At 36.5% G+C, this 21,300-nt stretch overlaps 1 protein-coding gene across 7 annotated transcripts in view; it reads left to right on the forward strand.

Moving 5' to 3' along the window:
- RBM25 (RNA binding motif protein 25) overlaps nucleotides 1-21,300 on the forward strand; it is a 52,508-nt gene that overhangs the window by 20,949 nt on the left and 10,259 nt on the right. For 5 of the 7 annotated variants that reach the window (XM_027111697.1, XM_027111693.1, XM_027111692.1 and 2 more), the window contains 11 exons: nucleotides 926-983; nucleotides 1,786-1,946; nucleotides 5,137-5,187; nucleotides 6,779-6,964; nucleotides 8,674-8,727; nucleotides 8,979-9,062; nucleotides 12,540-12,826; nucleotides 14,797-15,019; nucleotides 15,128-15,217; nucleotides 17,797-17,870; nucleotides 19,358-19,508. In XM_027111697.1, the coding sequence (XP_026967498.1) occupies nucleotides 926-983; nucleotides 1,786-1,946; nucleotides 5,137-5,187; nucleotides 6,779-6,964; nucleotides 8,674-8,727; nucleotides 8,979-9,062; nucleotides 12,540-12,826; nucleotides 14,797-15,019; nucleotides 15,128-15,217; nucleotides 17,797-17,870; nucleotides 19,358-19,508 (1,419 nt within the window). The remainder of the gene's footprint in view (nucleotides 1-925; nucleotides 984-1,785; nucleotides 1,947-5,136; nucleotides 5,188-6,778; nucleotides 6,965-8,673; nucleotides 8,728-8,978; nucleotides 9,063-12,539; nucleotides 12,827-14,796; nucleotides 15,020-15,127; nucleotides 15,218-17,796; nucleotides 17,871-19,357; nucleotides 19,509-21,300) is intronic. The other 2 variants (XM_027111699.1, XM_027111694.1) reach the window with 1 other exon arrangement.

Consider the following 21,300-nt stretch of genomic DNA (forward strand, 5'->3'; position numbering starts at 1 on the left):
ATATATATATATATATATATATATATATATATATATATGTAAATTATTTTACTTATTTATTTTTTGACCACGCTGCACAGTATGTGGGATCTTAGTTCTTCAACCAGGGATCAAACCCTCTCACCCTGCAGTGGAAGCGTGGAGTCTTAACCATTGGACTGCCAGGGAAGTCCCAGTTCTTTGACTATCATTTTAGTAATTTCTCTGAAGGGAAAGATATTTCCCTTCAGAGAAAACTCCACTTATTTCTCAGCTTTGAGAGGCAATCTTCAGTTATTATTTTCCACAAAACTTTTTTTAAACCTTCGTTTTTTACTTTAATAATTAGAACTAATATTTAAGAACTTCAGAAGTAAACAAAGTGTAACAGTATCCCACCCTTCAGACAACCTGCCCCATTAACATTTTGGAATATTTCTGATCACTTTATGGAAATTTTTTTTCTTTACATAGTTAAAAATTTTACTGTATATCTGCAATTTCATGGTTCAAGGTATTTTTGCATCCCATGTCAAGCATTTCCCTGTGTCATTAAAAATCTTTATAATATATACATGTGTTTTACAACAGAGTCTTTATGAGCTCAATATTTACTGAAATTTATTATAGTTTAACTATTATAATATTTGGGCATTTTGGTTTTATATATATGTTTGTAGGATAAATATAACTGTAAAGTGTCTAATTTATTGAAAGGTAGGCACTTTTATACAAATAAGAATCAGTAAGAATTTATATTTTCCTTTAAAATGATTTATTGTGTGTTTCTTTCATATAGTAGGTTTCTGGGAATTGCAAAATTTAGTTGCTGACAAGATTTTTTTTTTTTAACTTCTATTTTTTTCTAGCAGGAATATAGTTGTGCTCTTATTTGCATGATAAATTAGCTTAGGTGGTAAAGATCTTTGTTTGTTTTCTTTTACAGAAATGTGGCTTGGTTTTGAGCTGGAAGAGAGTACAAGGCGCGTCTGGAAAACTTCAAGGTAGGTAAATTTTTCCTAATTTATTGAGATCATCTTAACCTGTGTGCATAAGTACATTTGCATTTACTCTCATTGTCCTTAACCATAGGAGTGTTTTACTAGCACTCTGTCTTCACTCTTTAATAGGATTAAAGGCATTTGGGAAGATGTTGGCTGAGAGTTGAGATGAGAAAGTAGAAAAGGATAACGTGAAGGAGGTAGGAGAGGGAAAAAAATTATTCAGACTAACTGGTTTCTTATAAGATAACTTTAAGAAGTCCTTTTTGTTTCAGAGCAGGAGTGTATGATCAAGATGGAACAATTAGGACTTAGGAAGAAAGTAGGAGAAGAGATGATGAGATAACCTCTTAGTTTTGAAAGCAAACTGTTCTTTTCATACTAGTTGGTAGAGACACCTGTTTTTTGGGGGGTTTTTTTGTGGTACGCAGGCCTCTCACTGTTGTGGCCTCTCCCGTTGCGGAGCACACGCTCCAGACGCGCAGGCTCAGCAGCCATGGCTCACGGGCCTAGCCGCTCCGGGGCACGAACCCGTGTCCCCTGCATCGGCAGGCGGACTCTCAACCACTGCGCCACCAGGGAAGCCCCATTTCCCCTGTTTTTGTTTTCTCTTTTTTCTTTTGGTTGTTTGAGGGTACTAAAAATGAAATCCGTATCAAAGGTAATTGCAGGAAAGGGAGGAGTGACAAAATAAATAATCCCTGTATTATAATGTTTGGTCTGTAATGATTTCAGTTTTTCATAAATATTTTTCATCTTTCATAATTGTATTGATATTTCACTAATTTTTTACATCCATTGCTAGCCTTTGGATTCTGTGAGTATAAGGAGCCTGAATCAACCCTCCGTGCTCTCAGGTTATTGCATGACCTGCAGATTGGAGAGAAGAAGCTACTTGTTAAAGTTGATGCAAAGACAAAGGCACAACTGGATGAATGGAAAGCAAAGAAGAAAGCTTCTAATGGGGTATGTTTTTTATAGCATTGTCTTCTCTAGGCCAGCTTTGCTCTTTCAGTGTAAATACGTCTCATTATAAAAAATCTAATACGGGGCTTCACAAGATCATCAAGAGGGTGTTTTTATAGTTTATAGTTACTTTAAGTCTTTTATCTACCCATAGTGGGTGGATGACTGTTGGTTTGCTTGTTCCAGGTTGGGATGAAGGTAGTAAGGGAGGCTGGACAAGGTTAACTTGCCAGAGAAAACACTGGTACAGACTATTCCAAACAGAGCTAATTCATTAAGGCAGCTTTTAAGTAAGTACAAAATATATTTCAACCTACGAAATTTTTATTAGTTGCCCTCTCGTTTAGAAGTACACAGGTTCTAAAATGAATGAAAATAAGTCTTATTGCTGTCATCTGGTGGTGGCTCTATTAAGTGAAGCTAAAGTAAAGGAAATTTTTGTATGTTGTGTTGTAATGTATACATTATTATTCCCTCTCAACAAAAGCAAAAAGCTAAAACCTGAATGTATATTTCCTTGTTTTCCCTTCCTAGTTCCTTTTGACACGTCAAGCTGAACAGATCTAAAATAGATTGATTATTACCTTTCTGTCTCTACAAAAACAAAACAGCCTTTTTGCTCTCTTCAGGCTTTTCACTATCATTCAAAGTAGAAATAGGTTTCTTGGTTCCACCACTCCCTCCTTTACAAAAACATTGTAAAAAAAATTCATAAAAATAGAACAACCTATAAAGAAGACGTTAAGTATCAACCGTAATTCTATCATCATTAGTAAGCACTGCAGACATTTTTGTTGCATATTCTTCCAGGCATTTTTCTCTGTATGGGTGAGTATAGTTTTAATTGGAATATGTGAGTTTATTTTCCTTTTATAAATGAAGGATTGAATTCTGAAGTATTGTTTTGTAAACAGCTTTTTTTTCACTTAATCTTGTCTTTCTTTGGATTTTTAATAGTATTTTAACTGATTTATCTACATTGTTTTCTTCTCATCTGCCTGTTACAGTACTGCCCTATATTTCTAAAACATAAGTATAATTATGTCAGCCCCCTGCTCATGCATCCTAATGGTTTTGAATTTCTCACAGTGTAAAGCCCATATTCTTAGCATGGCATCCAAGGCTTGCTCCAGTCTACCTTTCTAGCTTTCTCCATCAATTCCCTTCATGTGTCAGTCATGTATCCCTACAAACTCCTTTGTGCTTTGATGTCCTTGTTGCTCATCCAAGCTCCCTGTTGAAATTCTATCCATGTAGTTAAAATGTTGCTTGATTCATATAGCTGACATCAGTCCTAGATTCCTCTCAGGCAGAAGTAAATCCTCTCTTCTCATATAAAACAGGATTTTACTGTTGTTACATTAGTCTGCTTTGTAGTATGTATTGTTTGTATCGCTCTCTCACAGCTCCTTGTACCCTGTTTCGTTCCCGTATCCCGCATTCTCTGATTATAAGATAGACAGGACAATAAATTCACAGACTATGTTTTTTCATCTTGTACCTCCACAGAACCTGGGTTAAGGTCTTGCTCATAACAAGAATGGGGAGAGCATTTATTATAACAGTTGCAGTTATGTTGCTCACCTGGTAATCTTACTGTCTTTCCCTAGCTTTAAAAGGAAGTAACACAATTTACACTCCAGAGAAATTGTATTTTATCTCATATGAGCACTGTTGCCTGTCATACCAGTAAAACCTTAAAAAAGCCAACTGTCTGCAACAAGACTTCTTAGATTTTCCTTGCTGTGATAACTGAATTCTTTTTTAAAATAAAGTATGCATTCAGTGTCTTCAAAGTTTTTTATATAATTCCCTGGATTCATTGTTTTACTGAGCTTGAAATTTAGCTTGTGAGGCGGTTTAAGTGGTGGCATTTGCAGATGGTGTTCTCTGAGCATGAAGTAAATCTGTATAGTTATGTAATAAATAAGGAAATGTATAATCATGTGACTTTATCTTGTAATCACCATTAATAAGAGGAATCACAATTGAAATCTGTTTATATTTTTCTTCAAGAATGGAATTGAAGCCACCTCCAATAAAAACAGAACGGTTATTTCAGATAAAATGAAATTTAAAAAATTAACAGACATGACTTCTGGGTGTGTTTGGCATGGCCCAGAGGTACTTAAAGTCATTAGACAAACATGGTATATTTTCTTGGAGTGTTGATCTTACTCAACAATACTGGTAAAATGAAAATGTTGAGCAATTCTGTCAGTTAAAATTTTTTTTCAAACAGCTTAAGCAAATATAAGTATATTGTGGAGTAGATTGCAGGTTTGTCATGATTTTTCAGGGTAAGATGTGAAAGTATACTTGTTCTTTCTCTTTTATTGTCAATTTATTGGAGAAATTTAGAAAATAGTGACTTAAAGTAGGTGACATGAGAATGAGACATTGAGAAACTTGTATGCTACCTATCCAGACATTTTCCTGATTCCCAGACAGAAGAAAAAATACTATTAGTTGTATAGTTCTCCGATTGAAAAAGAACCACGAGTTTGGCTAGAAAGAGAGATTTTTCCTGACCCAGAATTTTAAGAGGCATTATATGCCTTGAGTAGTAGCTTGATTAAAAGCTTTTATTTGGATTTTGCAGAATTTGTAGAAGCAACTTTTATGACCTTTAGTAAAAGTGTTTCGTTTGGGGCAGCCACGCTGATCTAGTCCTTGTCCTGTTGCTTTCTGGTTGTTCAGCAGTAGCGGTATAGGAGTAGAGATATTTGCTTGATCGTCACAGATAGTGCTTGTTAATCACACATTCAAGAATGAACTCTGCCAAGTGGTGGAAGTACAAATAATCTTTGGAAAGAGCTGCTTGCTTTACATTTTAATTGAGGACAGATCAGATACTGCAGGTAGGAACATCTTCACATCTTTGCCTGGAAATTAGTCTGGTTGAATCTACATTTTCTCAAAAGAAAGAACTGCATTTGCTTAGTTCCCAAAGAAGTTCTTGTTTTGAACTCTAGGAGGTCAGTGCCAAAGAGTGAGTCTAGTAGAGCTGCTTTCTAACTCTCCAGCTAGCAGCTTTACTATGGAAATTTTTAATTCCTCTGAAAAGAGCCAAATAGGTGGGCCATGTAAACATCTCAGATATTCAGTTGATTTCTTTGATCCTCTTGTACTTCCAAACCCTTCACTTTTTGCTGCTCAGTATTACTGAATGTGCTTTCTGTTTCTGAAGTGGAAGAAAAAACCGGAAATCGGGAAACTGTGTGTGGTTCAGGACCCAGAGGTAGAGTTTAAGTTGAAACTAAAAATAACTTTTCCTTCCATGGTATATATTGCTACTTTTGTTTTTCTTACATTAACAATTGGTTAAGAGATTTGGGCTCATAAGCTTTCCTTCTAAAAATGTACATTTTCTCTATAGATCAAGGGGCAGTAGTCATTTGTAAGGTGGTGTGAACTAGTTCATTCCAAATGCTTTACTTCTAATTTAGGTAAGACCAGCTATACTAATATTTAAGTTTTGGTTTAGGATGATGGTGGTAGGGAATTTAGGGGCTATGAGTATTTTTAGTTGAGTAAGCCTTTGGATTTATAACCCCACCTCAATCCTTATGCTTAAAAAAAGCATGGAGATGTAGAGGGTTCATGGAAAGAAATTTAGAATGTAGGGAAAATGCTGAAGACAGACTGGATGTTCCCTCATGAGGTATATTTTCATAATAAAGAATTTAGGTCTCAACAGCTGAGTATTTGGGTTGAAATAGCCATATGTATCTCAGGACCTACGGTTTCAGTGACAAGTTACTGGTGGTTTAAGTCTTTCATTTAAAACTTTTGGAGAAGCAGAGTATCACTGAAGGGATTTTAGTGAAAGCTGCATAAAGACCTTATTGTGATATGTTATTGATTTAGAATAAGAAAGGAACACATCACCACAATTTTAGTTTACAATATTCTTGGTAAATAATGTAAACAATTTAATTACAGTCCTTGGTTAAAGCATCTCTTCTTTATCCCAGATGCCAAGTAGAAAGTTGGTTACAAGAATATTAGATGAAGAGGCAGGTTTGAGAAAGTAAAGAGTGGTTAGTTTTATAATATCACATTTAATGCCTTAACGTGAAAGTTGTCTCTATCATAATCTTCTCTTACCCTGTATTGTTAAATGCTTAACGGCAAGTTATTTTTTTAATTTTTAATTTTGTACCATCTAACATAGTATCTTGCATAGGGTAGGCTCTTAAGAGTTTGTTGAGCAAATTTAAGAAATAAATTTCTTAAATAAATAAACTAAGATCCCATATGCACGGCATATGGGATCTTAGTTCCCCGATCAGGGATCAAACCCTCGCTCCCTACAGTGGAAGTGCAGAGTCTTAACCACTGGACCTCCAGGGAAGTCGCTGTTTTTGTTTATTTTAAATGGTGGCTACCATAGTGTACATAAAATTGTATTTTGCTTTTTTCATGTAATAAAGTTTTCAACTTTGAATGAGTTATTCAGTAAACATCATTAGTCTGTGCAGGTATTGAGCAAGACAATCTGAAAAATTGTGAAAGCTTTGCAGATGTGTAGTACGCTAGCCCTGTGATTTCAGTCTTTCTGTAGCTGGTTAGGGGTCAGAATGTTAACTATCAAGGGTAGAAAGGAAAAGAAAATCGTAAAGTGCAGTGTATCGAAGGAAAAAACAATAAAACAAATGAAGTTTAGTTTTGTGAAGTTAGGAATAAATCCAAATCTGCATTTAATAGGACTGCAGAGATGTTTGGGAGAAAACATGTTTGTTTTGTGTACTAACTTGTTTTAGAATGATTTTGATTTTCTTGTTTGATTTTCCCCTTCCTTCTCCTGAATCTGCCTTGTTTTTTTTAAGAATGCCAGGCCAGAAACTGTCACTAATGATGACGAAGAAGCCTTAGATGAAGAAACAAAGAGAAGAGATCAGATGATCAAAGGGGCCATTGAAGTTTTAATACGGGAATACTCCAGTGAGCTCAATGCCCCCTCGCAAGAATCTGACTCTCACCCCAGGAAGAAGAAGAAGGAAAAGAAGGAGGACGTATGTGTTACTGATTTCTGACAACAGAGTCATTCCTACAGTTTACCTTTTGTACTGTCACTCTTGTGCTTTCATTATTTCCAACTTCTGAGGGGAAAGTAGAATGACTAGCGTTTTTAACAATATACTGTTAAGGCTAATTTGACCATGTTTTACCAACTAACTTCCTAATTTTTTTTTACCACAATGTTCCTGTTTCGCATGTTTGAAATGCAGTGACATGGAAGCTTGTGCATATTTGTGGATTCATTAAGTAAGGGGGAAAAAAAAACCCCAGACTTGAGTGATGAATAGGAACTGATATTAAGGGACAAAGTAAGATTTTTTTTCCCCTTTTGTCACAAAGGGGTTGGCCTTGTTTTGCCTTACTCCCTTATTATTTTTCTTCTGTCTCTACTCCAAGCGGGATACCAGGTCTCATTCAGTGAGGATTTTGACCCATTTTCAAATTTTTAGCCACCTTTCCTTATAAGCCACGTCTCATTTCCTTCCATGGACAGTAGTGCTATTGGCCTTATAACTGGAGTACTATGAAAGAACATCATGAGATGAAACACTCCTCCCCAGTGTATTATATCATCACCTACTTTTGTCATCCTAAGCTAATTGAACAATAGGGAGTCCAGGTTGAGAGAAAATGTTTGGTTTTCTTATATTCATTTAATTTGAATATACTTAGAGAAATTATAGGGAGTGTTCTTTAAAAATATTGGAAGTGTATTATATGAATGGATTGTATATGCCCTGGAAAAGTAGTACTATGAAACATATATTGTGATTTAATATCAAGGGGTAGTTATAGTTCATACTATTTTGCATTTTATTGCCTTATTAGTCCATCTTCAGTTTTCTTCGTGGCCAGATACATCAGATGCATTTTCTTTTTTATATATAAATTTATTTATTACTTATTTTTGGCTGCATTGGGTCTTTGTTGTTGCGTGCGGCTTTCTCTAGTTGCGTCAAGTGGGGGCTACTCTTCGTTGTGCAGCTCAGGCTCTAGGTGCACAGGCTTCAGTACTTGTGGCTCGTGGGCTCTAGAGCACAGGCTCAGTAGTTGTGGTGCACGGGCTTAGTTGCTCCATGGCATGTGGGATTTTCCCGGACCAGGGCTCGAACCCGTGTCCCCTGCATTGGCAGGCGGATTCCCAACCACTGCGCCACCAGGGAAGCCCCAGATACATTTTTATTACTTGGCTTGTTCTTCCTCATGGGGCCATAAGAACCTGTCTAGTGAACTGCCAATCACTGGGAATGGTAATTGGTAAGAGTCAGTCAGGTATAGGGTAATTAAGACCTGTAGGGTTTGTTCTTCCTCTTCCCCCATTAATGGTAAAGGAGAAAATAATTTGACATATTTGTTTGATACGGGTTGGGAGGAGAGAATCCAAGAAATTCTGCTCTATGGCAGGAATTATGGGTAAATTTTGTTGTTATGATTGTTTCCTCTGTCTTGGAAGGAATCAAGGAAGAAGCACTGCTAGTGCGAGACCCTCCTTATTCCACTGGTTGGGGGTGTTGGCGGGAGAGGAAGTGGTGGGTCATGGGAGGGGTTATAGAGTGAGTGAAATCTTTTTTATTATCAAGTAATTTGAAATCAAGAAAATGTTACAGAAATCTTGCTTACAGTATAAACATACAGAAAATTGTTTTTCAGAGTAATATGAACGCTTATTTGTTTGTTTTAATCTTTGTGGATTTTTCCGCAGATTTTTCGCAGATTTCCAGTGGCCCCACTGATCCCTTATCCACTCATCACTAAGGTTAGTTTACATTATAGACTTTGGCAATAACTTACGTTTACTGCTAATTGCCAGATTTGTGATTCTTGTCTAACTCTTTACTATTTAACTTAGATTGTTGGATTTGTTACTACATAAGTTTTTTATTTACTCCTGTCTTTTGTAAAACCTGTACAGAAAAAAAAACCTGTACAGAGCATCTAACCTTTAATTTCTGTCTATCAGTGTAGATTGATCGTTATGCATTCCCACCTGTCCCCCTTGTCTTTTAGGAGGATATAAATGCTATAGAAATGGAAGAAGACAAAAGAGACCTGATATCCCGAGAGATCAGCAAATTCAGAGACACACACAAGGTAGTATTCTTGTTTTTTCACTTGATACCAATCTAGACTTTTTACAGAATCCAAAGCAAACAGACAAAAAAAGAAAAATCAACCTTACAGTAGAATATAATTTTAAATGCTTTTTATATAGGTTTAATTGATATTTAGATAGAAACAAAGAAACAGAAGACCATTACCATATTAGTGTTGTCCTTGGCATATTGTACGTAGCTTTTTCAGTTACTGACTACTCTGCAGTCATCTCACTTTAATATGAATAAAAGCTAGTTTTATTTTTAGATTTCAACATAAACATCAAGGTCAGATTTAAACTAGATTCAAGGGGGCAGCAGAATAACATACACTGTAGTGTATTTCTGGGGGCAGTTATTTAACTTAATCTTAGGAAAACCTTTTCTTTAGAGCTGAGATTAAAATTTAAGATTATATTTGTATAGATTTGAGAGGGGGAGATTTTAAAAAGTAGGTCAGTGGTTACCAGACTTACCAAATTTTAGATGCATGGAAGAACTGTAAATTCCCATAAAGCTAATCTATTCATTGACCCCCACCATTATGATAGAGATCATATGGTGACTAATGCAAGATGAAACTCTCAGCTTGGAAAGTAACAAGGAATAGGATGTAAGTATGAGCTTCTGTTTTTTATTATATTTATGGATGCCCCCTCAGAAAAATATGCAAAGGGGTAACTGGCTTGGAAACGGGTATTTGTTCATAGTAAATCCCACTCACGAGTTTTGCCTATTGAAAGCTTCTCTCAATGACAGTGCATCTGTGAATGTTCCCTGGTGTTGAAGGTGATGCTTATGGACGGTGAAATGCAGACACTGCGTGAAATGTATTTTGATGTTAGAGATAATAAGATGTTACTGGTTCTTTCCTAAGATTGAGTGACCTTTAACTCAGTGAGATGTTAAGTGTTCATTTTTTCTTTTATTTAATCTTACTTTTTCTTATAGCTTTCGAAATCCCATGTTAACAATTAATGCCATCGAATCGATGCTGCTGAACACATTATTATCATGATGCCGAGCCCTAGCTCACATACACAGGGCCTTTTCAGGAATTAAGTATGTCTAAAAGCACAACTGTAGTTCTCCCAGATTAATTTTGAGAGTTAAAAAGTTAGTCCATGGGAAGTCATTTTAGAGGAATGCTTTTGGTTAGGTTCAGTACTCAAAATTTTCTGAGCAAGCTTGAAAATGGTATACAGTGTGTGTGTGGTTTACCCCCTTTTATTTGTTAAATCCTGTCATGTCATTGGTAAAGTATAAGGAAATCATGTTTCAAAAAATTAATTCAAAAGGTAATTGCTTCAGAGTTTGAGAAGCTGTCAGGCCTTTGACTGCCTTACACGTATTTCACTGTGGGGAGAATGTTTTGAATTTCCAAAATGTGTTTTAAAAATAAAAATCAAAGTGAAAAAGAAAAACAGTTTTTTTTATCGGGGGGTATGGTTAAAGGGGATATTTGAAACTTCGGTAACAAAAATTGAGCTCAGTGAACCTTTGCATGTTTTGGTATGAGTTTATTAAATAACCACAGACTGTCAGGGTATCAGCGTGGCAGGGGGCGTCCATTTACAGCACGGACGAGTCTGAAGAGAGAATAAGGTAAGATTTATGATTTTTTTTTTCTGTCCTTTCCTCTTCATTATTTCACTACTTTCTTATGTCTTTTTAGACCACCTCATTTCCTCCTTCTCCAGTCTTTGTCTTAAAAAATATATACGTGTGTGTGTATCTATTTACTGCATACATAATCTAATATAATCTTTTAGAATTGCATTTAATATGGACAAGATTCACTCACTTTTTCATTTACTTAGAACAAAACTTTTGAAATGAGTTCTGAAACAAATCATTTACATAAGTGGAACTATACATTTAAGAAATAAGTAGTGTAGTGAATAGGCAAGCATAAAACAATTGAGGGACTCTACAAAAGAAATTATTATTGGAACAGCTAAAATAATCTGTAAGTATTTATTATCTCAGAAATAAACAAATTTCTTATAAGTGTATGACACTGAGGTAAGTTTTATGTAGTCTAGCCTCATTTTACAATACACATTTTTTTATTCCATTATAGTACTGTTTCAAAAATTAGAATTTACCCCTTTAAATAGTTTTCAGTTTCTGTCCTCTTTTTGCCATTTCTTTTCTCTTCCCTTTGTAATTTCAATGTATTCAGTATTGGCTTGGCCTGCGTTCCATTTTGATATAAGACTGGCACCACAGCTGAATATATTGATTTCTCATGCATTAGCTTTTCTTTCGTAATCTTCTATCAGTTCTCTGATCCATGAGCAAGAGAAAGAGAGTATAACAGGTAAGATTGCTTTTTAAAGTTGTTTTAAATGCTTTACATGACTGAGAAAAGAAAAAAATGCACATTTTATTGTTGTCATTTAAATTTCATTTCGGTGACACTAAACATGGAACCAAAGGAAAAATGTTTTGTTTTTGTTTTTCCTGTTTGGGGTATTTTTTTTTCTGAGTTTGTGTAGAAACCGTGTGGTGCACTGGTAATCTTGTCAGGGTACAAACTTGGTCTGAATGTTATTTGGTTTATTTGTGAACCATGTACTTGCTCTTCCTCCCAGAAGCATAGCTTGTAGGCAAGGTTAATCCAGTGTTGGCGATCCATGTCCTAGCACAGCATCTGTAAGTTAATACGCAATCGTTCCTTCCAAGGATGGATTTATCACTGTTAATGTATTTTCATTGTCTTATAGGCATAATGGGCATAAATATGTTGCTTTTAACATTAAACCAAAAATTAATTAAATAAAAATATTATGATTATGCACATTTTTTGCTTGAAGCAAGTGATTTTCAAACTTTTTGTATTTGGTGGGCTGTCCATCTTGTAATGGTGGGAGTAAATGTTTCCATAGGTGATAGGGTAGATATTGGCTGAATTCAGCTTGTCTTTTGGAGGGTGGGCAAACCAGAGGGCAGAAGATTATTTAGTTGCATTCCAGTGACCTGACTCTCTTCCCCCACCTCCCCTTTAAAACACTCAACTAATAATCGTTAGGTAATGGGAAGTCTGGGGTTATAGTAGCAGCAGTAGTCCCACTGATTTAAAGAAATTCATAATGGGAAGAATTACATTGTAGCCAAGTGATTGTATTTCTAGAAATTATTATGAACCATCACACTCCTCATGGTCATTTTAGTTACTACATAATCATTGAGTGGTCAGCCACACTTGACACAATCTCCCAGCATCCAAGATTGGAGATTCCTGGTCTGTTTAGAGTGTATGGTTTTGCACGAAATCTATCTAGGCTTGTGATTGCTTCAGTTTTATTTGTTAAGTAAAACCACAAGTATTTAATATTGAAGTACCAGTGGTTTGGGTTTGTTTTTTTTTTTTTTTTTTTTTGGTCGTTCCCAATATTGGGCTTTGCGCCGGGAAAAGTCTCAATACTGGAGCTATAGAGTTAACTCTAAAAGTACTTTTATTGGTTTCTAGAAACTGGAAGAAGAGAAAGGCAAAAAGGAAAAAGAAAGACAGGAAATTGAGAAAGAACGGAGAGAAAGAGAGAGGGAGCGTGAAAGGGAACGAGAAAGGCGAGAACGGGAACGAGAAAGGGAAAGAGAACGTGAACGAGAAAAGGAGAAGGAACGGGAGCGGGAACGAGAACGGGATAGGGATCGTGACCGGACAAAAGAGAGAGATCGAGATCGGGATCGAGAGAGAGATCGGGACCGTGATCGAGAAAGGAGTTCAGATCGGAATAAGGATCGCAGTCGATCAAGGTAAGGCTTCATGGAAGTTACTGTATGCTTGATAGCTTTAATAGAACTGCAGGTTAGTACTCTTCTTGGGCCATTTGCATGGATGTAGTGATAGAACTTCCTGAGACACAAAGCATACCTGGCTTGCTGTCTCACACACATGTAAAATATTGGTTAAGGGCTTCCCTGGTGGTGCAGTGTATAAGAATCTGCCTCCCAGTGCAGGGGACACAGGTTCGATCCCTGGTCCGGGAAGATCCCACATGCCGCGGAGCAACTAAGCCTGTGTGCCACAACTACTGAGCCTGCACTCTAGAGCCCGTGAGCCACAACTGCTGAAGCCCGCGTGCCTAGAGCCCGTGCTCCGCAATAAGAGAAGCCACCGCAATGAGAAGCCCGCGCACCGCAATGAAGAGTAGCCCCCACTCACCGCAACTAGAGAAAGCCTGCACACAGCAACGAAGACCCAACACAGCCAAAAGTAAATAAACTAAAAAAAAAGAAAAATATATTGGTTAAATTAACAATTTTCAACTTCAGTGTTAGTTTCGGTCTGAAGCCAGTTTTTATACAGAACCAGCACACACCAGCCGTCCACCCAGTGTTTTGAATAGACATGATTCCTTGTTCTCTCACTTGGTCAGTGGGCATTTTCTCTAGTCACTGTTTGATTGAGGTCCCCTCTAGTGGGAAATCGGCTCTAGTACCACTGCTTTTAGCTCCTGGTGTCTGTTTGGTCCTATAGCCCACTGCGTGGCCACAACTTAACTTCTCAGGCTCTAAGTTTACTGTTTCTTTATGGCTTCTAGTAATTTATTTCACTTTGGTTTGGTTTGGTTTTATGTAAATTTTTTCATAATTATACTGAATTCATATGACATATCTCAAATTCTTTAGGAATGAGGTAGAGCAAAAGTGAACAAAGGAAGTGGAGAAGGGCATAAGTAGAAGGAAGCCAGTAGACGGAGGGAAGAGAGGAAATCCCACCTTTTTTTTTCCCAAGCTAGTTTTCAAATATACATTACTGGGTTGAGATATTATTCTACCTGATTATAGCTGAAGGGAGGTCCACCGGTTGCTGGAACTGGAATTCAGGACTCTTATTATCTTTAGTGGGCATTAAAATCCTTCCCTTCCTTCTTCCACTGGAATAACCATTATTCTCTTGAATAACCACTATTGAGAATTTGACATGTATTAAAATGAGTGGTTTTATACTTTCACTACAGTGTATTGTTTCATATCATATATATACATAAATTTGTATAATTATATCCATGGTATCACAAATCTGCAGTTTGGTTTTATCACTCTGAATTAAATACTTGAGAACTTTTTATTACTGATAGATGTACAGTTGACCCTTGAACAATGCTGAGGTTGGGGTGCCGACCCTCTGTGCAGGCAAAAATTCGAGTATAACTTATAGTTGGCCCTCTGTATACACGGTTTTCCATATCTGCGGTTCTTCGTCCATGGATTCAACCAATTGTGGATTTGACCTACCTCAGATTGTGTAGTACTGTAGTATTTACTATTGAGAAAACTCTGTATAAGTGGACCTGCACAATGCAAACTCATGTTGTTCAAGAGTCAGCTGTAGTTCTAGTTTACCCATGCAACATGCCAGAATGCTCTTTGCTTCTCATCTTTGCCAATATCTGTATTCCTTGATTACTAGTGAAGTAGACTATCTTGTAACATGTTCGTTGGCCCTTAGTATTTCTCATATCTAGGTTTTTTTGTTTGTTTTCTGAGATGCTGATAAGCGTTAACGTTGAGTTTAGAAAGCAGTTCAGAATTTGGGGCCAGGATTATATTCTACGTCTTTCTGACTTGTAAAGAGGAGTTTACAATTCTGCAGAAACCAAATGCTAAATTCTGGCTAGTGAGTTTATATATTATTTCATAACATATGTTGTCCGACTTTCTCTTGGGTTTAAACGAAAACACAAAGACTGACCGATTTTTTAAATCTTTTGTTTATGTAGAGAAAAGAGCAGAGATCGTGAAAGGGAACGGGAGAGGGAAAGAGAGAGAGAGAGAGAACGGGAACGAGAAAGAGAACGAGAGCGAGAGAGAGAGCGAGAAAGGGAACGGGAGCGCGAGAGAGAAAAAGACAAGAAGCGGGACAGAGAAGAGGATGAGGAAGATGCATATGAACGAAGAAAACTTGAAAGAAAGCTCCGAGAGAAAGAGGCTGCTTATCAAGAGGTAAATTGAGGGAAAGCTTTTATTCTTAAATCTTGGTACTTAGTAGGTTAGTCAAAAATTTTAGAACCCTTTGTATACATTTTTAAGCTTTGACAATTTTTTTTTTAGCGCCTTAAGAATTGGGAAATCAGAGAACGAAAGAAAACCCGGGAGTATGAGAAAGAGGCTGAAAGAGAAGAAGAAAGAAGAAGAGAAATGGTAATTTTCTTGGTTAAAAATAAGTGATTTTTCAGATAAAAATCAGATCAAATCTTTATTGTTAAGTAGAAGTGACGTCATAGTTAAAAAGTATGAGCTCCCAGTATAGATAATTTTTATATATTTCAAGTAGCTTTGGGACAATTTCAGTACACGAAAATGTTTTTCCCTCCTATTTTTCACGTTTTTGCTCCCTATAAACTAAATTACCATTTGGCATACTGTCAAAGTAAATCTGTCATAGTATAAAATGAGAACTTATAGACCTTTCTTTGATTAAGAATCTGCAGTATTTTTGAATTTCAAGAGGCTTTTAAGAGGCTTTGATATTCTGTATTAGTCTAGTACATTTGGATGAAGGAAATAGTCTCATGAGAAGACCTGTTTTTAGAAATCAAAATTATTGACTTCAGTATATAGTGCTTATAAATTATTGTTTTTCCTTATGTTACTACATTATCCTTCCTTTTAACTCCATGATAATCATAAAAATGAATGTTGTTTTTTTTTCATTTACACTGTTTGATAGACTGTAACAGTGAAAGCAATTGGCCAAGGTTGTTACCTAAGTAAAATGACAAAAAGATAATTTATTTTATCATAGTACTTGCTTCAGTATTATGTTCCATATGTTCTATCATTGCCAGAAGTTCGTGAAGATTTCTTTATCTCCAGTTTGGAGATTATTCTTCCAAAAACATTACTGAAGTTAGGAATCTTCTTCAAATAGCTTTTGAACATGAGACATAGAGGAAATTTTTGTAAGTAACCAAAAGAGTGCATGCAGCAACTAGATAGTATAGTTTTCTGGATGGTAGGTCTTCTAAGGTCCTACAGTTATTTAAAATAATTTGATTTCCCTGGATTGTAGCTCCCATTCTAGAATTTCTTCTTAAACCGTAGGTTAGAAAATAGAGAATAATATAGTAAGAGACATAAAATTATTTGAAGAAGTGATTCTGCTTCCTGCAAGCAAATCTGAAACCTGTTTTTCTAGAGAAAAATTTCCTATTAGTTATCTTTTGCTTGGGAGCTTAAAAAAATATCCAGCAGTTAGAAAAGCAGTTACTTGCTCATTAAAAAATGTTCAAGTAGCAGAAGTGTATAATGTAAAAAGTCACCTCATGAAAGGTGACTTATGTTAATACTTTAGTACGTACATTATGGGCCTTCCTCTGTGTGTGTGTGTGTGTGTGTGTGTGTGTGTGTGTGTGTATTTATTTATTTATTTGGCTGCATTTGTTTTCGTTGCTGCATGCGGGCTTTCTCTAGTTTGTCGAGTGGGGACTACTCTTCGCTGTGATGCGCGGGCTTCTCATTGGGGTGGCTTCTCTTGTTGCAGAGCACGGGCTCTAGGCACATGGGCTTCAGTAGTTGCGGCATGTGGACTCGGTAGTTGCGGCTCATGGGCTCTAGAGCGCAGGCTCAGTAATTGTGGCGCACGGGCTTAGTTGCTCCGTGGCATGTGGGATCTTCCCAGACCAGGGTTCGAACCTGTGTGCCCTGTATTGGCAGGCAGGTTCTTCTTAACCACTGCCCCACCAGGGAAGTCCCCTGTGTTTTATTTAGATATTTGTAAATATTGTCATCGCTACCTGACAATCTACTTGAATGCATTTGACAGATTTTGTGCTAGGTACTGGGTGTACAAGAATAACTAATGCTTCAAACTCTTAAACAATTGGGTGGTATTGTCAGAGAGATGAACTGGTTGCTGTATTGTGTGTGTGAGTGTTTAAGGTATGATAATGGTGTGTTCACAGTATTTTGGGAGTGGAGTACAGAGAAAGTGATTAATTTTGTCTGGGGGAAGGAGTTGGTCATGGATAGATGGTTATATTGGGGAAGTCTTTAGAAAGGTGTAACGTTTGAACTGGATGAAATGTGTTAATATTTTACTGTAGTCATAAACCTACATCTGCTTTGTATATAATATTGTTGGTATAGTAGATAGAGATGTAGATTATAAATACTCACTTTAAAGTATTTTTTATGTCTGTATATTAGATATAATTAGATATAATTTCTGTGAAATATAATAGTTGTTGTATTTAAAATTCCAAAAATAGGAATAAGAGATTCATGTACTTTCATGGTTTGTTTACTCAAAGTTAGGCAGGCATTACCTTTCGATTGATGCATAAAGGTGATTTAAATTTTTAATCCTGCAATTCATAAAAACTACTTGTATCATCATCTACCTATAAACGAAACATAAAATATTTTTGTCCAGTTAACAGATTCAATAAGATAACTTTCAGTTTTCTTTCTTGGTGTGCTTAGGTTTCATTAGAAAAAAATTACTGTACTTTGAAGTGTATCTTCATAGAGAAAATTTATTGTAGCATACCATCAGTATATGTGGCTTTCATTTCATGGATAAGCCCTAAATCTGACTTGCTTTTAAGAGTAAAAGATTTTAAAAATCTAATGTTACTTACATTTAATATATAAGTTTATGAGAATGAAAAAGTTCAAGTGGTATGGATAAGAAAAATCTATTCCCAAGAAAGGGCGAGGGGGTAATCTAAATTAATTTTATGTTAATTTTGCACACTTTGTCCTTCATTTCCTCAAAGGCAAAAGAAGCTAAACGACTAAAAGAATTCTTAGAAGATTATGATGATGATAGAGATGATCCCAAATATTACAGGTAAAGAAGCCTTGCTTTATGAACTCATACTGTCAGCTTTTTATTAGCTGTATTTTCTCTTGTCTACAAGAGAGTGCAAGTTCACTCAGTGGAGTAAGAAAGAAATCTTTGAATTCATCTTGTAATTATCCCCATAGTTGATAATGCTGTTTTCCGGGGGTCCGGGCATGTTATAAAAGAATTGACAATTCTATGCACCTTCTTTGGAGGAAGGTTCATAATAGTATTGTGACAAATTAACTTTTCTTCCTGTGTTTTATTTTTTATTTATTTATTTATTAAAATGTGTGTTTGTTTATTTATTTTGACTGCACTGGGTCTTAGTTGTGGCATGCAGAATCTTTAGTTGCGGCATGCAGGCTCTTAGTTGCTGCATGCATGCGGGATCTAGTTCCCCAACCAGGGATTGAACCCTGGCCCCCTGTATTGGGAGTGCGGAGTCTTACCCTCTGGACCACCAGGAAAGTCCCTCATGTGTTTTAAAGAACTTCAGTTTTTATAGCAAATTATAACTTGCCTTTATGACTATCTAAGGTGGCCTAGAAATTTTTGTCTTCAAGAATTTCTAGAGTGCTACATAGTAATCTGAACACCCTCCCGCCCTCCTTCACCCAATTGCTATACTATTATGAAGTGAGAGTTGTGAAGCCTGCATTTCCTGATATCTGTTCCCGTGGCATTTCTAAACTGTTCTCATTCTTCTAACATTTATGGCACTTTGGTAAAATTGTTTGCTTTGTTCTGCTCCCTCCACTCCAAACTATAATTTCCCTAAGGTTATGAAGAATATTTTGATTTTTTTCTCATGTGCCTGGCATGATACAGTCATGTAGTGAATGCATTTAATATATATAATTTAATACACTGTAGCTGAAATAATCAAAACATTGGATTAACACTTTAAATTGAATGAATGCCAAGGATTTGACTTTGTAGAAAATGCAAAGTAAAATTATTGAATCATAGATTAGCAGTACATTCTGAGATATAATAAAGTGCTAAATAGAACCTCTGCTTTCTCTTGATTATGCCCTGCTGCTTCTGTTAATTTTTTTTTTTTCCCCACAAGGAAAGGAGTTGATTTAAATTGAAGGTACAAAACTAATATTTGGGATATTACTACTCCTTGTATTAATTTTTCACAACTTGGCCTCCAAGACAACACAGATTACTTGTTAGTTTCCCTGTGGAATAGGTATAAAATGAGAGCATTCTTCCCTCTGAAAGCTACTTTTTTACTTGTAGATACTCATTTAGAGTGACTTAAGAATGAGGCATGGTGATAACGTGACAAGACAGTGCTGACTTAGTAAACATTAACATGCAGAGAGTACACTGTCTTGGGTGTTCTACAGATATAGAGCATTAAGACAGTCTTCAGTCTCTTAGCATGCAGCTGTTAGTATGGAAAGAACTTGCTTTTGGAGACATTATGTGTAGTAGTTTAGACCTGAGTATTAAATAAGGCCTGTTATTTACTTTTGCAGAGGAAGCGCTCTTCAGAAAAGGTTGCGTGATAGGGAAAAGGAAATGGAAGCAGATGAACGGGATAGGAAGAGAGAGAAGGAAGAGCTAGAGGAAATCAGGCAGCGCCTTTTGGCAGAAGGGCACCCGGATCCAGATGCAGAGCTCCAGAGGGTAAGATACTATGACATCCATAACAATATTCTTTTAAGGCTATCATGTCATCTTAAGCCAGCCAACTATGATATGGTTTAGTTTATAAGGGAAATGTTTACACTCCATGCATCTTGCTATTTTGGGGGGAGGATATTAGTATTTTTTTCTTTATTTTATTATGTAAGTCATCAATATTAGTTGATTTACAGCTTTATTTTCAACATCTTCTATATGTCTTACTCCTTTATTTCTGTGAAGTATTACTTATTAAGTGAATGTCTTTTAATGTAACTTTGCTAGAAACTGTCCTTCTTATATATGCTCTGACACTTAATGACTTTCGTAGTTTGAATTCTCTCATTACCGCCCTAAATATTTTATTTCCAAAATAAAGATGTTTTCATGAACAGCTTGTCATTTAAAAATGAAAAAGACTGTCATAGGACATGGCATACCCATTCTTGCTTTTAAGAATAGTGTCATGTTAGAAAAGTTTTTAGTTCTTAGTGTATCACAGATCTTAATACTATAAATTCTTCATATCAACTTTAAAAAATCTGTTATATGCTATTAACAGGAACCATGTCTTCTTACATGTCCCTTTTATTCTTCAAAATAAAATAGTGTTATTTTTTTCTGTTAAGTACTTACATAAGTAAATAGAAAGTTCAGACAACATAGAACACAGTAATGAAGAAATTAAAAACTGGCTGATTTCTTATAACCCCCCTCACACATAAGTTTTATAAGTGGGAATATTGTTACGTGCACTTTTTTTCTAATGTGCTTTTCATTTTTAGATTTTTACTCAAGTATAGTTGACATACAGTATTATATTAGTTTCAAGTGTACAACAGTGATTTGACATGTGTATACATTATGAATTGATCACCACGATAAGTCTAGTAACCATCTGTCACCATACCAAGTTATTAAAACAATATTGACTATATTCCCTATGCTGTATGTTACATTCCCCATGAGTTATTTTATAACTGGAAGTTGGTACCTCTTTTTTTTTTTTTTTTAAAGATGTTGGGGGTAGGAGTTTTAGTAATTTATTTATTTATTTTTGCTGTGTTGGGTCTTCGTTTCTGTGCGAGGGTTTTCTCTAGTTGTGGCAAGCAGGGGCCACTCTTCATCGCGGTGCGCGGGCCTCTCATTATCGCGGCCTCTCTTGTTGCGGAGCACAGGCTCCAGACGCGTAGGCTCAGTAGTTGTGGCTCACGGGCTTAGTTGCTCCGCGGCATGTGGGATCCTCCCAGACGAGGGCTCGAACCCGTGTCCCCTGCATTAGCAGGCAGATTATCAACCACTGCGCAACCAGGGAAGCCTGGAAGTTTGTACCTCTTAATCCCCTTCACGTTTTTGCCCTACCCCCCATCCTGCTCCCCTCTGGTGACCACCAACTTGTTCTCTGTATGAGTCTGTTTTGTTTTCTAATGTGCTTTTACTTCAGGTATAATCTTCCACCAAGAATTTCTCCAGTTTATAGTCCAGGTGTCTTTTTTTTCATCATCATGGTAGTATTGTCAGTGTTTTAAATCCTTGCCATTATAACATTTAGGTTGGGGAATATTACTTTGGTTTTTTTTCTTTTTTTCTTTTTTTTTTTTTTGCGTTACGCGGGCCTCTCACTGTTGTGGCCACTCCCGTTGCGGAGCACAGGCTCCGGACGCGCAGGCTCGGCGGCCATGGCTCACGGGCCCAGCCGCTCCGCGGCATGTGGGATCTTCCCAGACCGGGGCACGAACCTGTGTCCCCTGTATCGGCAGGCGAACTCTCAACCACTGCGCCACCAGGGAAGCCC

The sequence above is a fragment of the Aethalodelphis obliquidens genome, unplaced genomic scaffold (genome assembly GCF_003676395.1).
Source record: "Aethalodelphis obliquidens isolate GAN/ISIS:26980383/991018 unplaced genomic scaffold, ASM367639v1 scaffold10, whole genome shotgun sequence".
Lineage (NCBI taxonomy): Eukaryota > Metazoa > Chordata > Mammalia > Artiodactyla > Delphinidae > Aethalodelphis > Aethalodelphis obliquidens.